General features: G+C 34.0%; 1 protein-coding gene across 1 annotated transcript in view; it reads right to left on the bottom strand.

Annotated features, from left to right (window-relative positions):
* Positions 1-14,880, bottom strand: part of LOC125043007 — a 16,870-nt gene extending 1,990 nt beyond the window's left edge. Inside the window, exons 1-22 of the mRNA XM_047638934.1 lie at positions 14,667-14,880; positions 13,317-13,470; positions 12,642-13,028; positions 12,220-12,377; positions 11,877-11,991; positions 11,394-11,538; positions 10,959-11,149; positions 10,514-10,626; positions 10,101-10,253; positions 9,697-9,778; positions 9,164-9,339; positions 8,379-8,656; positions 7,333-7,496; positions 6,630-6,799; positions 5,972-6,095; positions 5,372-5,455; positions 5,020-5,219; positions 4,667-4,808; positions 4,237-4,346; positions 2,713-2,914; positions 329-515; positions 1-24 (exon numbers count right to left, since the gene is read on the bottom strand). The exon at positions 1-24 is cut by the window's left edge and continues 139 nt beyond it. Of these exons, the coding sequence (XP_047494890.1) occupies positions 1-24; positions 329-515; positions 2,713-2,914; positions 4,237-4,346; positions 4,667-4,808; positions 5,020-5,219; positions 5,372-5,455; positions 5,972-6,095; positions 6,630-6,799; positions 7,333-7,496; positions 8,379-8,656; positions 9,164-9,339; positions 9,697-9,778; positions 10,101-10,253; positions 10,514-10,626; positions 10,959-11,149; positions 11,394-11,538; positions 11,877-11,991; positions 12,220-12,377; positions 12,642-13,028; positions 13,317-13,470; positions 14,667-14,729 (3,422 nt within the window). The 5' untranslated portion in view covers positions 14,730-14,880. The remainder of the gene's footprint in view (positions 25-328; positions 516-2,712; positions 2,915-4,236; positions 4,347-4,666; positions 4,809-5,019; positions 5,220-5,371; positions 5,456-5,971; positions 6,096-6,629; positions 6,800-7,332; positions 7,497-8,378; positions 8,657-9,163; positions 9,340-9,696; positions 9,779-10,100; positions 10,254-10,513; positions 10,627-10,958; positions 11,150-11,393; positions 11,539-11,876; positions 11,992-12,219; positions 12,378-12,641; positions 13,029-13,316; positions 13,471-14,666) is intronic.
* Between the last annotated feature and the right edge of the window lie 120 nt (positions 14,881-15,000).

The raw sequence follows: 15,000 nt of genomic DNA, 5'->3' as shown, positions 1-15,000 counted from the left end.
ACCTGTACCAAATACTTCCATATCCTGTGAGTAAAAGAATGAAAGAGGTAGAAAATTATATGTCTTATCTCTTCTGAATTATATTTACTATCAGACAGAGAGAAAGGTAAAAAAAGTAAAACTATGCTGTGTAATAATACAACTTCCTTAGAATAAGACAAATCCAAAACAAACAAAAGTCAAGGAAGACCAATTTGCTGCTAGGAATGTCAATACTTCCTATAGCTATGCAAGCAAAATCTATTGTAAATTAAGATTTTTTTCACTGTATAAAATACGAGATTAAAGATACAATATGCAAGTACAGCTACTTCTAAATAATACTCACTCATGTATACTCAATCCTAGACCAGAGGATTGGCAGTGGATGTCCACATACTGAGCCAAGGCCTGCAAGAGGGGAACACGTGGAACACTGTGGCATGACAGATTCTTGATCTCTTTCATACCAGCTAGTAGCACCTCAATAAGTTCTTCCTCATCTATATCAGTGTTTCTTGTTTCATTTGTGTCCTCTGAGGATAAGGGAGCAAAAAATTATGACTGTGAATATATGATTTATTTCTCTGACCTTGAAAGTGAAATGTATAATCCTATAAGTGGAAAAAACATAAAATGTTGAAATTGGATAGCATATCAAAGAGAGTACAGAAGCCATTTATAACCTATAAGCCTAGTTCTTGATAGGTATAATAAACACCTGAAATATGTTTCCACTGTACTTTGTTTTCCATTCCAATTTCACTGTTAACTTTTCCTATTTCCAAATGAAGAGTTTGTAATATAACAGTGTATATTCTGACTTCCAGAGAGTAGCATCCCTGTTTCTTGAACATTATAGCACTGAAGTTTTTCTTTTGAAAATATTACCTAAAACTGCATCATGATTCTTAAATCTTAATTAGTCAATCATCATAACTTGTCTTGCTAAAACTGTATCCACTGTAGGGCAGCGTCATTAGCTTCCAAAAGGTTTATGTAGGAGCAGTCAGGCCCTTTGAGCCCCCTCAGGAGGATGTGGTCCATTGTATGTGGTGTCTCGCCACAATGGCATTCTGGGCCATTGGTGAATCCCTGTATGTAGATGTCTTTTGTGGTTTTAGTTTTGGTTTTGAGTTTTGTTACATACAGATGGCTCAAAGTGTGCTCAGCCAGCAAGGAGTCTATCAGTTGGCCCTAGTGACCGATCCTGATTTCCCCATTTCTTGAATTGATGGGAAAATGTGTTTTTCTTTCAAATACTCAATTACAAATCATTTTTATTGATATTATGATTATTAAATTGTTATTCAAATATTAATAACATCAAAGACAATAAAATAATAGATATGAAGCTTTCAAAAAATAAAGGAAAAGGGTAAACAGATCAGATAGGTAAGACTAGTAACTGACTCTTTGGTGACTATGCACTTGTAGAGCCATCTATGTGTAAAGACAATAGATAAACTTTTATTACAGTGGGGATGGTATTGTAGTCTTGAAACTCGCTGACACTGGGTTAAGGGTTACCTAGTCCTTCCTGTTCAGGGATGTTCCACTGTGCTTGGCAAGACTTCATTGAATGGCCAGCAGTTACTCTCCTGTCAATTCCCCAGGGTGTGGGCTACTATCTGAGTTTGACCCAGGCCCTCCATGGTCAGAAAGCTTTTACAAGACCTTAGTCTTCATCTTACTTCTTGGTGACCATAAAGTGGGTGCAATGGATCAAAAAGTTATCTGTACCTTTCATGTTTTGCAATTGCTTCTTGTTGGATTGGTGGAGGTGGAAAAGCAGCTAGATTATATAAGGCTTGTAAGGGTATTGCTTTGACAGATATGACTTATGGCTGTATAGCATGACCATACTGATGCAAAGGACTCAGCAAAGTAGCAAAGTGCCAGAGCTGTCTGTTTGAGGGTTTTTTTTTGTTCTGTTCCCTTGCTAGTGGTGTTGAATTTGCTGAGGAAGTTATTTCTTGTTATTTATTTGTTTTTCAGTTTAAGTATGTTTTCTTTGAAAGAAAGAATTCTGTCAAGAGTGAAGCATTCATAATCTGGGTGAGAATGGTTTTCCAGTTTGGCATTTCCCCACTTTTTGTTTTCCATTGGCTTGGTGATTGTTAAGGTGGAAAGAAGCAGGATCAGTCTGGTCTGAAGCCAGCTTGGTTTGTTGTCAATTGTTTTTTAACAATTGGCTGACTGCGTACTAAGATCATAAAGTTTACACAGAAAGGATATTGGCCAAAAACTTATTGGAGATGATGAATCTCACTCATCTTCATATCTTCAGGATTTGATAGAATGCTGCACAGTTGTCAAACAGAGAAGGCAGCTATGTTTTTCCCTCAAAGTGCACTATCACCTCTGTAGTAATGCCATCTTCCCCAGCGGCCCTGCCAAGTTGTAGGTGTTTCATGGCCACATTCTGATCTTCAATTGTGAAAAGTTCAATGTCGTCTACACTGACTTGCATAATACAGTCTATATCCTATCCTCAACGTATCCCACTCTCTATTATGTGGCTTACCATTTAGCTGTAATTAATTTACTACTTGTTTGGAGGTGACTGGAGCTGGACATACTGAAACAGTGACCAAGTCTCCTCCCTCTCATCAGCCATGCATATACTACCAAGTTTCAGAAACACCTAAACAAAAGATGAACTTGACTAATTTACTGAGACTTAGACCTATCACTAACTTTCTTACCTACTCATAATATAAAAGGACTTACCAGAGTAATATGAAGGAACTTTGTCTCTGTGCCCAAACAAGGAATGTATTTTGTAATAGAAGGAAGACCTCTGGCGATCTCGAATGCTACTGTGCTCATTGTGCTTGGAAGCGTCTTGGTATTCTGTGTACAGCTCTTTAAATCGCATATAGCAGGATTTTGCATCACGTTTAAAACCTCCAGCATTCATCATCAGGCTTATCTGAAATAGGTGTAAATTTTATACAGAAAATGCTCATTACTCTTACCATTATTACTATTCATATCATAATTTTTATAACCATTAATATCAATGTTAATTTCATCACCATCATATTCATCCTTATCACCCATTATCATCTTCCTTAACATTATATTCAACATTATCATTATTTTTTTTATTATTATCATTATATTTATTATCATTATCATTATTATCATTAGCATTAGCATCATTATCATTATTTTTATTATTATATTTATTATATTTATTATTATCATTATCATTATCATTATTATTATCTATATTACCATTATCATTATCATTATCATTATTATCATTAGCATTAGCATCATTATCATTATTTTTATTATTATATTTATTATATTTATTATTATCATTATCATTATCATTATTATTATCTATATTACCATTATCATTATCATCATTATCAATATTAACATCATTATCACTATTATCATTACTAATATCATTATTATTATTATTATTATTATTATTATTATTATTATTATTATTATTATTATTATTATTATTATTACTATTATTATTATTATTATTATTATTATTATTATTATTATCATTATCATTATCATTATCATTATCATTATCATTATCATTATCATTATCATTATTATTATTATTATTATTATTATTACTATTATTATCATCATCATCATTATTATTATTATTATTATTATTATTATTATTATTATTATTATTATTATTATTATTATTATTATTATTATCATTGTTATTATTATCATTATTATTGTTATCATTATCATCATCATTATTATTATTATCATCATTGTTATCATCATAATTAATATCTTTATTATTTTCATCATTGTTATCATTATTATCATTATCATTATCACCATTATAATCATCAATCATCATCATCATCATCATCATTATTATCATTAGTATTCTTATTCTTATTCATATTCTTATTCTTACTCTTACTCTTTTTCTTATTATTATAATCATTTTTATCATTGCTCTGGTTCTTATTCTTTTTCCTATTCTTATCATTATAATTATCATCATTATAATCATTATCATTATTATTATCACTATTAGCTATTATCATCATTATTATCATCACCATTATTACTATTATCCTCATTATTATCTTCACCCTTACTACTATTATCATCTTTATCATAGGGCTTACTATCACTATCATGATCATTACTATCAACATCATTATCAACATTATCAATATCAACGTCCTATCTGTCATAAAACCAGACTGAGATTTCTTCAGACCTTAAAGAAATTAAACTGGAGCTCGACCTTACCATTTTCCAATTCAGTGCTTCTTCGTCCGACCAAAATTCCCTGACTGTGAAGAGCAGTTCAAGTGTCTCCTTGCAGTTCCATCCACTTGTTTCTTGCATCCATCTTGCATCTGATAGTAAGAATTGATGAAAGTAATGCACAACTGCATAATACTGCAGGTGGCCAACATATTAACATATTTTCCGTTAAGCTTTTAAATGTTTATTTTCACCTTAATTGTGTTAATGGAGGTCCATTGATTCAGCTCTTAATTATTTAATCAAAAATCTCAAAATAGATATGAGAAACAAATGCCTAATTACTATATAAGATATCTATTTCATACTATAACCAAGTACTATCAAAAAAACAAAATAAATCTCTCTAACCAAAAGAAAGAGACACTTAGTCCCTTCAAATACCTGTGCAGTTGTCTCATGTTGCACTTACCTCTCTCATCCCACTCCCCATCATGTGACGTATGGAGAGCCAAAATACCCTGTAGAAGCTCTTGGCAGTGAGAAGTCTTCAAACTTGGTATGTACTTCAGGTAGCCTTCAGAGGTCAGTGCTGCTAGGTACTCCTTTCTCAACTTAGTGAAAGAGAGCAATAATATATACTATGCATTTTTTCACACAAAAAGAGTGCAGAGTGAGCATAAATGTTTGTATCAAGTTGAAACATCTAGCTTCCTGATATTCCTATTTTTTCATGAAAGCACTGAAGAAAGTAATTCTGAAAAAAATATTTTCAAATATATTGTTATCATCTCTTCCAAAACAATAAAATGCAATGATAAATACCCGAATGAAATACTGCCAACAAATCTGAGGGCATTTGTTAAAGCGACGACTCAGTTTATAGGCAACTTCTTCCCAAAGTGGTTGACTGCATCCTAAAACCTCTTCCATTTCTCGATTATCGTGGCAGAGCAGAAGCCATTCCTTGATAGTTTCCAACATAATGCGGGTGTTGTCATTCGTCCATTGTACACCAATCGCTTCTGTGGATATTTTTCTTTGAGGATCTTCAAGCTTAGCACATGTCACACTCATAAGAAATGTAAAATACTTGCCTGCCTGTTGCGAAATGATAAGATGTATTACAAGAATATTATGCATTTAAGAATATCATGTATACAAGGTATCTACTTACTCATTTTTCTTCTTTCATATTCTTTATCTCGGCTTTTTAAAGCTTCTGCTTGGTAGTCATGGTATATATGCACTGCTCCATGTTCTGGAAATACAAACATAAGAAAGAGAGAGAAAGAGAGAGAGAGAGAGAGAGAGAGAGAGAGAGAGAGAGAGAGAGAGAGAGAGAGAGAGAGAGAGAGAGAGAGAGAGAGAGAGAGAGAGAGAGAGAAAGAGAGAGAGAGAGAGAGAGAGAGAGAGAGAGAGAGAGAGAGAGAGAGAGAGAGAGAGAGAGAGAGAGAGAGAGAGAGAGAGAGAGAGAGAGTGAGAGAGAGAGAGAGAGAGAGAGAGAGAGAGAGAGAGTGAGTGAGTGAGTGAGTGAGTGAGTGAGTGAGTGAGTGAGTGAGTGAGTGAGAGAGAGAGAGAGAGAGAGAGAGAGAGAGAGAGAGAGAGAGAGAGAGAGAGAGAGAGAGAGAGAAAGTGTCAATATGAGGTCAATCACAGCTCATTTACAGCCTGAATTTTCCAAGATCTAGTCATAACTGATTTCCTTTTCTCTCATCGTTATAAGGATATACAAAAAAAATATCACTAAGGTATATAATAATAAAATAAAAAATACCTGCAATCAAAGCCAGTACATCCAAATGAGGCTTTAAAATATCTGTCAGCTTTTTCACATCTTCTACTTCCCCTTTGGGCTTGGCACTTTTCTCCTTTACAACTGCCATCAAAAAGCCTCCAAGCTGTAAAATAAGGGATAAATTAAAACATGGTATTTTCAGAAAACATGAGCAACAGGATAATAAAATGTAACCATAATAAAGAATGATTTCACTAAAGATGTGAAAGCTAATGAAACATACCTATGATACTAATCAAACATGATTTACAATAAGAATATGATAAATAAAAGATGATTACCAAAAAAAAAAAAAAAAAAAAAAAAAAAAAAAAAAAAAAAAACTAATAGGCAAAATTCACCATAAATTACAGTATATATCAGCTTAATAATAATGAACCCTAAAGGGACCCTTACTGGGGTAATCTAATCAACACCTAACAGTCCATTTACCTCCAATACAAAAAAGTCCAATTTTAGCCCCTTCTACAAGATGGTCACTTTCAGATGAAACATACCATAATAATGTACAATCACCATAAAACAAAATAACTGTCACAAAATCACAGAAGTATAATCCTTTTAAAACATTACAACCATAAAACATAAAAACAAAAACAGACAAGAAAACAGCCATAACAAAAACTAGCAGCCTTGCCTCTCGAATGGAAGGAGGAGGGCGAATGTGAGCAACGTCTCTCAAGTGCATTTTGCATTTCAACAATGCAGTCTCCAGCGCTCTCCTTCTACTTTCCTTATCGCACTCTTTCACAGCTGTCAGTTGAGATGCAGCTGCAGTGAGGACAGCTGAACACTTGTCGTTTATTTCTGATAAAGAACAGTAACAATAATTATCACTAGACGACAATTAAATACATTATATTCATAGACCAGATTTTAAATCAGTGTCAAGTACGATAAGGCAGAATTCTTCAAATGTACATATTACAAAATACCTACACGCTGATATTCATATAAGTCCTGATGTGGCTACTGATGAGAAGGAGGAGGAGGAGGAGGAGGAGGAGGAGGAGGAGGAGGAGGAGGAGGAGGAGGAGGAGGAGGAGGAGGAGGAGGAGGAGGAGGAGGAGGAGGAGGAGGAGGAGGAGGAGGAGGAGGAGGAGGAGGAGGAGGAGGAGGAGGAGGAGGAGGAGGAGGAGGAGGAGGAGGAGGAGGAGGAGGAGGAGGAGGAGGAGGAGGAGGAGAATGAGGAGGAGGATAAGGATGAGGGTGAGGATAAGGATAAAGATGAGGAGTATAAAAATGAGTATAAGGATGACAGCAATCATGAAAATACAAACATATAACCCTATAGATATTAATAAATGTAAATATTATAAATACATAATCAGACCACTTACTGTTCACTCCTGGCTGGCTGGAAATTATCCGCAGTTCTGTCATTCTGTCCATGTACGGAAAAGTCTTCGCATTCTCTGTCGGCTTTTTCTTGCTATTGTAGAGCCTATTCTTGTATATCTTTTGTAGAAGGAAGAAATATTCACGGCATTCATCAGCTGTATAACTGCAACAGAAAAGGGGAGAATTTTTATGCACTTTTTTGGCTTGAGGCTCAATTAAAATACATTATTATATGGATTAGAAATGGCCCTGCTGAGTTTAAAACAAAAAATTAAAATATTAATAAGAATAACACTAAAAAAAAGAACAAGAAAAAAATAAAACTAAAGCTAAAACTAAGAATAAGAATAAGAATAAGAATAAGAATAAGAATCAGAATAAGAATAAGAATAAGAATAAGAATAAGAATAAGAATAAGAATCAGAATAAGAATAAGAATAAGAATAAGAATCAGAATCAGAATCAGAATCAGAATCAGGTTAAGATTAAGATTAAGAATAAGAATAAGATTAAGATTAAGATTAAGAATAAGAATAAGATTAAGAATATGTATATGAATAAGAATAAGTAAGAAACAGAATATGCAAAAAGATAAGAATAAGAATGAGAATAAGACTTAGAAAGAATGGGGACTGAAGACGAATGAAAATGAGAATAAGAATAAGGAAAAAAATAGAAAAAGAATGAAAAACCATCCCTCAAAAAAAAAAAAAAAAAAATAGAAGCTTACTGAGACAAAAGATGAATATGAAATAAAACTGATAACCCTCTGTTTTTTTATTTTTTAAATGTGAAGCATGTAACCCCTGAGTTGTAGGTGTAACAAGCGATCTAAATCTACTAATCATCTAGGCTGTTATCTCAAAAACTAATCAAATGCAATGAACCATTTTGTAAATTAGCCATCATGAACATGTTCTTTTCCAGTTCATCCTTTTTCTCAATATTAACTAAGCTAACCTTTTCAGTATCTGAATACATCAGTCAGAACTAAAATAGCTAAAATAACTAAATACATAAACAGTAGTACATAAATAATCAATACCTATAACCCTCCTCCTCTATGTTGCGGCTAATAACCTCAAAGAGATTGTCCGTCATCAATTTAATGCCCTCCTGCCGATAGTGGATGACAAGGTCGAGCATTAGCCTGGCAGCTCCATGACTCCAGTAGGGCAAGAGCTGGTCACTGTCTCTCGAGGGGGACTCGGGAGAGAAGCAGAGCGAGGTCTCTGTCTCTTCCAAGAGGTCCATTGCTGCTTGGAATGGGAAGCGTCTGGAGCTCTTGTGGCCGCGGCGCAGGAGGGTGATGTGCTCCTCTATCTGTGGTCGTGTGGGAGGAGGTTTTAATGCATGTTGCAAGGTGCCAACACATAAAGATAAATATTAATACTTACATAAACACGAGGTACACAGACACACAGACACAGACTGCAGGCTTGGTCAATATGGTGCATGTACAAGAACTTGGAATAGGCCAATAGGTGTTGATGTCTGACAAGATGGTAGGATGCAAGAGACAACTTTCTTCTAGCTCTACTTTATTGGTATGTATGGACAAGAAAGTCAGTCCATGTAGTGAGGTGTGAATTCAGTCTATTTATCTGCTGTGTTGCATGCAGAAAAAGTGAGGAGGGTCTACTTATTTAGAAAAGTTGCAATTATTGAAACACCCTAATGCATACACACTCACACTTAGGACACACATATTTATATAGATATACATAGATTGACAAATAAACTGACATATAAGCAGACATCTATAAATCTAGATTATGTACTGCAAAGAAGCACAAGCTATGTAGTACAAAAAGACACTATTTAGTATACCTCATAGGGAGCCTTCACATAACCATCTGAAGCATATAATGCCTTGGCCAACTGAACCCACAATTCCTCTGGTGGCTGAGGCTGATCACTGTTACTAATGTGATCTAACAAGACATTTGGGTAGAGCTGTAATACTGCAATGGACTCCTCTTCACTCCAGAGAAGCTGGGCATCTACTGTATTATAAAAAAGAAATAACATACTATAATACTATGGATACTATAAAATCCAATGAAAAAACAAAAATCTGTATATCAATATTTAATGTAATGACAATGGCAGGTGTAACATTGATACCTGAAGAACCTGATTCCAAATCAAAAACTTACTAGGATATATGACAATATGATATTACTTAATAAGCAATACATTAAGATAATATGGTTTTGGAATGTCAACAAAGATCACTTTCTATGCAGCTATGACTGATCTAAAAATATTTACCCTAAATTATTTTTTGTGAAATATCAAAACTTATAAAGAAAGAGGAGTGTATTACCTAGAACGAAAAAAATAATAATACAAAAACTTACATTGTCTCAGTCGTATTGCATTAGATTTATCAAGTTTAATAGTAGAGCCATCATGTGGCCAACAATTGTATCTGCTGTAAATCTGTAAGGAAAGAGATTCAAAATATATTATTCTTTATTTTCCTTTTATAAAAACCTCTATTCTATGTTATCTTATGTTGCAATTTGCTAATTCATGTTGTTATTTTGAACAATATTGGAAACAATGCTATCCTATATCCAATACAAAACAACATCTAATATAAGATATTTAGTGCATTACTTTATAACTAAATAAAAAAGCTAATGAGAATAATTTTACTGACTTGTCCTACACAACTACTAGAATAAATATTAAGACTGTATAGACATGCATATCATAGTAATGATAATATGTACATAGAAACTCCAGTAGGACAGTATACCTCAGCCAATATTTCATGATGTCTTGACTCCCGATAAAGTGTCCCTGGGTCAGAATTATGCTGCAACATGGCTGCATACTGCTTTGCCAGCTCATAGAAACGAGTCTTTACTCTTTCTGTAGTTGTAACATAACTGGCTTCTTTCTCTAAATACTGAAAGAAAAGATAACAACCCAATCAGTATAAAAATTGTTTTTCATTTGTAATATCATTTTGTGGTTCAACTGCAAGCACTTCTTAAATCTCAAAATAAAGGGATATAATCAAGCATCTACATATGTAAATATCATAAACACATTTTGGCAAAAGTAACTGGAAATAATCTTCAGTAAGAATAATATTTCTTTATCATATTTTGGCAAAAATAAACTGGCAATGACCTTCTTTTAGTACTTAAAAAAAAAAATCCTTACTGTGGTAATCCTCTGCCAGAGTTCATTGTTTTTTGTTTGCTCTTTCTTGGGGCTGTCAACTAAATTTTTATAAGCTGTTAGGAGACATCGCTCAAGGGATGGTGTCCATTTCACTGCAGAACAAAATAAAATATTTGATGATAGAAAAAAGTTGCATATTCATACACAGATGTGTCTCCTCTTTATCATAAGTAACTGACAAATATTGTTAAACATAAACTAGGCAAAAACTATTTACAATATATCCTAATATAACAATAACATAATGACATAAAACAGACTGACTTAAACACAAAAAGAGACAAACCATAAAAATGCAAAAATTATACACTATGAACCCCAAATAATCCCTAAGATAGATTATATATATATATATATATATATATATATATATATATATATATATATATATATATATATATATATCCCTAAGCAATTCACATACTTCTCTCATTAAGCTGCTTTTCACACTTTTCAAATATCTTGCTGTCTGGAGTATAGCTAAACACACTTTCCACAGACTCCTTGAAAGCAATTGTCATAGTTTCATTGTTGGAATTTGCATTGTGGTTGACCATCCTTCTGTACAGCATCACTAAGGCATTCCATCTTCCATGCACTTGATCTGCTGTGAACCTGTGAGGGAAGAAGGAATCAATATATTTGCATATTATACTGTTAATATCATGTGTAAATACATATTTGTTATATATATATACATTGAAATACATATAAATTTATATTGAATACATATATATTATATACATTAATATATATAAATCAAATACATATACATTTCAATTTATATATACATACATGAATGTATATACATCTACACATACGTATATCACTGTGTACATTCTTTATCTTTACAACCCACCTGTATCCACTCTCTGCCAGGACATCGGAAATCTGTTGCCAGGCCTTAAACCGCATGCGAGTCCCTCCATTTTGACCCAGACGCTTGGTGCCGTTTGCTCCCAGCTCCTTGATCAGGATTTCTGTTGCTTTGCTGTCCCAGACTCCTGTAAGTTAAGAATTTCTTATGGTGTTGGTAATTTAGAACTTGTGTGGGAAATGGCAAAAATTTATATTTTTCCTATTTCTGTTTTCATTTCTTGGGTGTTAGTTCAAATATTATGTAAATAATTAGCCTCTAATGACAGTTATTCCTATCAATGAAAAATCCTTTTAAGTTTTATATAATCCCAGAGTGGTCAAATAGAAAAGATGATTTAGTATTGCTCCCTCTACGTCATACTGAGAGCAGCAGATGTTTGGGTCTTTGTCAGGGAACTAAGTTATACATCTATATTACTGTGTCACTGCATTTTCCCATTTGGCACACTCATATTTCACTTACCAAAAAGATCATTTAGTTCCTCAAAGAACTGGCAGGAGCGACGAGTTTTATGCAAATCATTGTGATTAACAATATTGCGATATCTCTTGCACAGTTCTCTCCACCTCATTCGTATCTTTAAAAATAGACAAGATAACATTAATAAAATTAAAGTAAAGCAATCAAAATTAGATGTAAACATGCTCAAGAGAAATGGAAAAAAGTTATCATTAACTGTCACATACATTACAACAAAGGGAATCTAAATGCAGCAAGACAAAGAGCTATATACCTGTGCTATAAACTAAAATCAAAATGTCAAATTTCTCCCTGTGTATATATAGGTATTAAAAAATTTTCTCACCTGCAACACAGTGAAATGATATCCAGCTTCACTGAGCTTGTAACGGATCATCTCCCATGCTTCTGTTCTCTTGGAGTTCTTCCCCATTATGAAAAAGGCTTTTGGGTATTCCTTCAACAACTGGATAAGCAGTCTGCTTGACCTATCATCCCAAGGTCCTGTAGTAAAGATAAAATATTTATCTTGCATTAATACATTGTATTTCCTATACTTGAAAGTTGGATTATAAATCAATTGTAAGCCTTATTTTAACGAGAACATATATGCACTCCTCAATTAAAGGTTTTGACCATGATATCTCTATACCTCTGTTTAATGATGACTGATGATAATGATGATTGCAACTTTTAGCTACCTTTAGTGAGACCACAAAATGTTTAGGTACAACAAAAAAAATATATCTAATGGTAGAAAACACAAACCTAGCCGATGTGTGTATGGTGCATCGTGCCTAGCCCTCCTGCCACAGGTATTATCTTTCATCAATCGATTGAGATAAAATGGATTATCATAGATGTATACATTAGTTGAAGGAATCTCCATGCTTTCTATAACCATCCCCGGTTCAAGCTGATCTGTGTGTTCAACAATGTGGAGCAGGGGATCTGGTTCTGTCTGGTAGTCTATGATACTGGTGTGTTCGATAGTAGGTTCCTCAAACTGCCCAGACGCAACCTCTTCTAACTGCTTCTCTTCCAGGTGAACCACATGGAATGTCTGCTTTTGGGGTGCCTTCTGCTTCATCTTCTCCACAAGGATGCTGGCAACAGCTGCCTCCATGTCTGCTTCAGTCTCTGCATGTCCTGTGCCTTAAAAGAATTTCATACAAAGATTTTAAAATGTTTTACTAGGAACATACACTGGATAGAATCAAAATCCCAACTTCTCTGAAATATATTTTTCACATGCCTGGGGATTCTTAAAAGTATTATATTCTAAAAATGTAACATTCAAAACAAAGGGGAAGAATCATCTTACATTACCAAAGAAATAACTATAACATAAATCTCTTGGTAGCAAATGAAAATAGAAAATTAACCAAGCAAACCAATAAATAAACATATGCAATAACAAACAAACCTAAATATATGTCTCACCTTCATTCCTCTCTTCGTGTATAATTTGTTCATGGTACTGGCTCTCATCCTGGCCCATGAAGGCCCCTCCTCCATTTACGGTACAATCGTGGGCTGTAAAATCCACCATGGTGGAAAAGACGTGGAAGCATTCTCCGCACACGTAAGAGGTGTTCTGTGGGTTAAAGTATAGGGTTTTCATATACTGATGTTATTTTTTCCCCCTAATTTCCCCTAGGTACATAACATACCTTTTAAGTCCTCAATCTAAAATACAAAATACAATCTTCCAGAATCAAAATAAGTAAAAGTTCAGTCCTTTTTCTCCATGAAATAAAAGCATGCTAACTCTAAATGAGCATTTACATGGCTCCATGAGTGCTTAGTCTAGTTACCAAGGAGTCAATTTCTGGTACTTCATATCTCACCTGTTTACCCTTCTCCTTTAGTTTCAAAAGTATACTCTTTCACCTAATATCCCTAATAGCAATAATGATACATTATTGTAATTAAAAAGTCTACAATAATAATAACAGCATCCATATCAATAGCATTAGTATTTTTTCAAAATCCCAAAGAAAGGGGAAATCAGGGGAGGTCACATGGTCTAATAATGGACTCCTTGGTGGCTAAGCCCTTGTGGATCCATCTGTATAAATACAATTCACAAAACAGTGCACATTGCAAGTCCCTGGCAGCAGTGGGTGAAGCAACTGATTTATGGATTTTGTTTTCCCTGATATGCATTCCTTTGGAAAAGATATTCAACTCAACTTTATACATTTAGCAGGTCATTCATAAGCAAAGGCAGTTTCATGCTACTTCTTGCTTAGCACACTGCGAAGTTCAACAGTTTGAGGCAGTTCACGGATGGCTGTCATAGCAAGAAGATGCTGGTGTGTTTAGCCGAGTTAACTGCAATACACCATTACACCCAGGGGAAGTTTCATTAAATAAGGAAACAGTCCAAGCTTAACCCTGCTAGAATATACCAGGAGGATTGTTGTTGACTTTTTTGTCATAGTGGCATTAGCCACCATGCAAATGAGTAGGTTGTAAGAAAACCACATTTTAGATTAGGTATTCTAAAGAAAACTACCAAACTCTACTCACATCAAATAATATGAGAATTAGTGCACGTTCATTGTGACTGTCATGTTGTCTTAACGCAAAAAACTACTCTTTCAAATATGCAAATATCAACATCAACCAACAGGCATTTATCTTCTATCCGTGTTTCAAATCACAACACACAATAAGTACCCATAATACTTACAAAAGACATGATCCATTCCTCATAGCCAATACACGCAATTGCACAACTCAACCCAAAACAACAAGACTCGAGTATCAAAAAATAAAAATACTTACCACAACCTCTTCTTGCAGTGCCTCGCAGTCTTCACTCTGCACAAAACTCACTTGTTCTGCCATATTTCTTTGTACTTTCCGTAATACCTTATCACCGACAATATCATAAGCCTCTCCTTACACTAAATCAAATATTAATGCATATACATTTCACGCAGAATTGCAGGAAATTCGTCTTAGAAGTTGCAATTCTGGGGCTTTTTTCCCGACTGAATTTTCTCTGTTTGTTTACACTTGTTCTGAAATCCGTGAATCCGGTTACGTTCGTGTAACTTTTATTTTATATCCTATTGTTGTGACTTTTACTGTAATTCTTAATATTGTAATTATTTCC

This window comes from Penaeus chinensis, chromosome 33, assembly GCF_019202785.1.
Source record: "Penaeus chinensis breed Huanghai No. 1 chromosome 33, ASM1920278v2, whole genome shotgun sequence".
NCBI lineage: Eukaryota > Metazoa > Arthropoda > Malacostraca > Decapoda > Penaeidae > Penaeus > Penaeus chinensis.
This window is presented reverse-complemented; position numbering and strand designations above follow the sequence as displayed.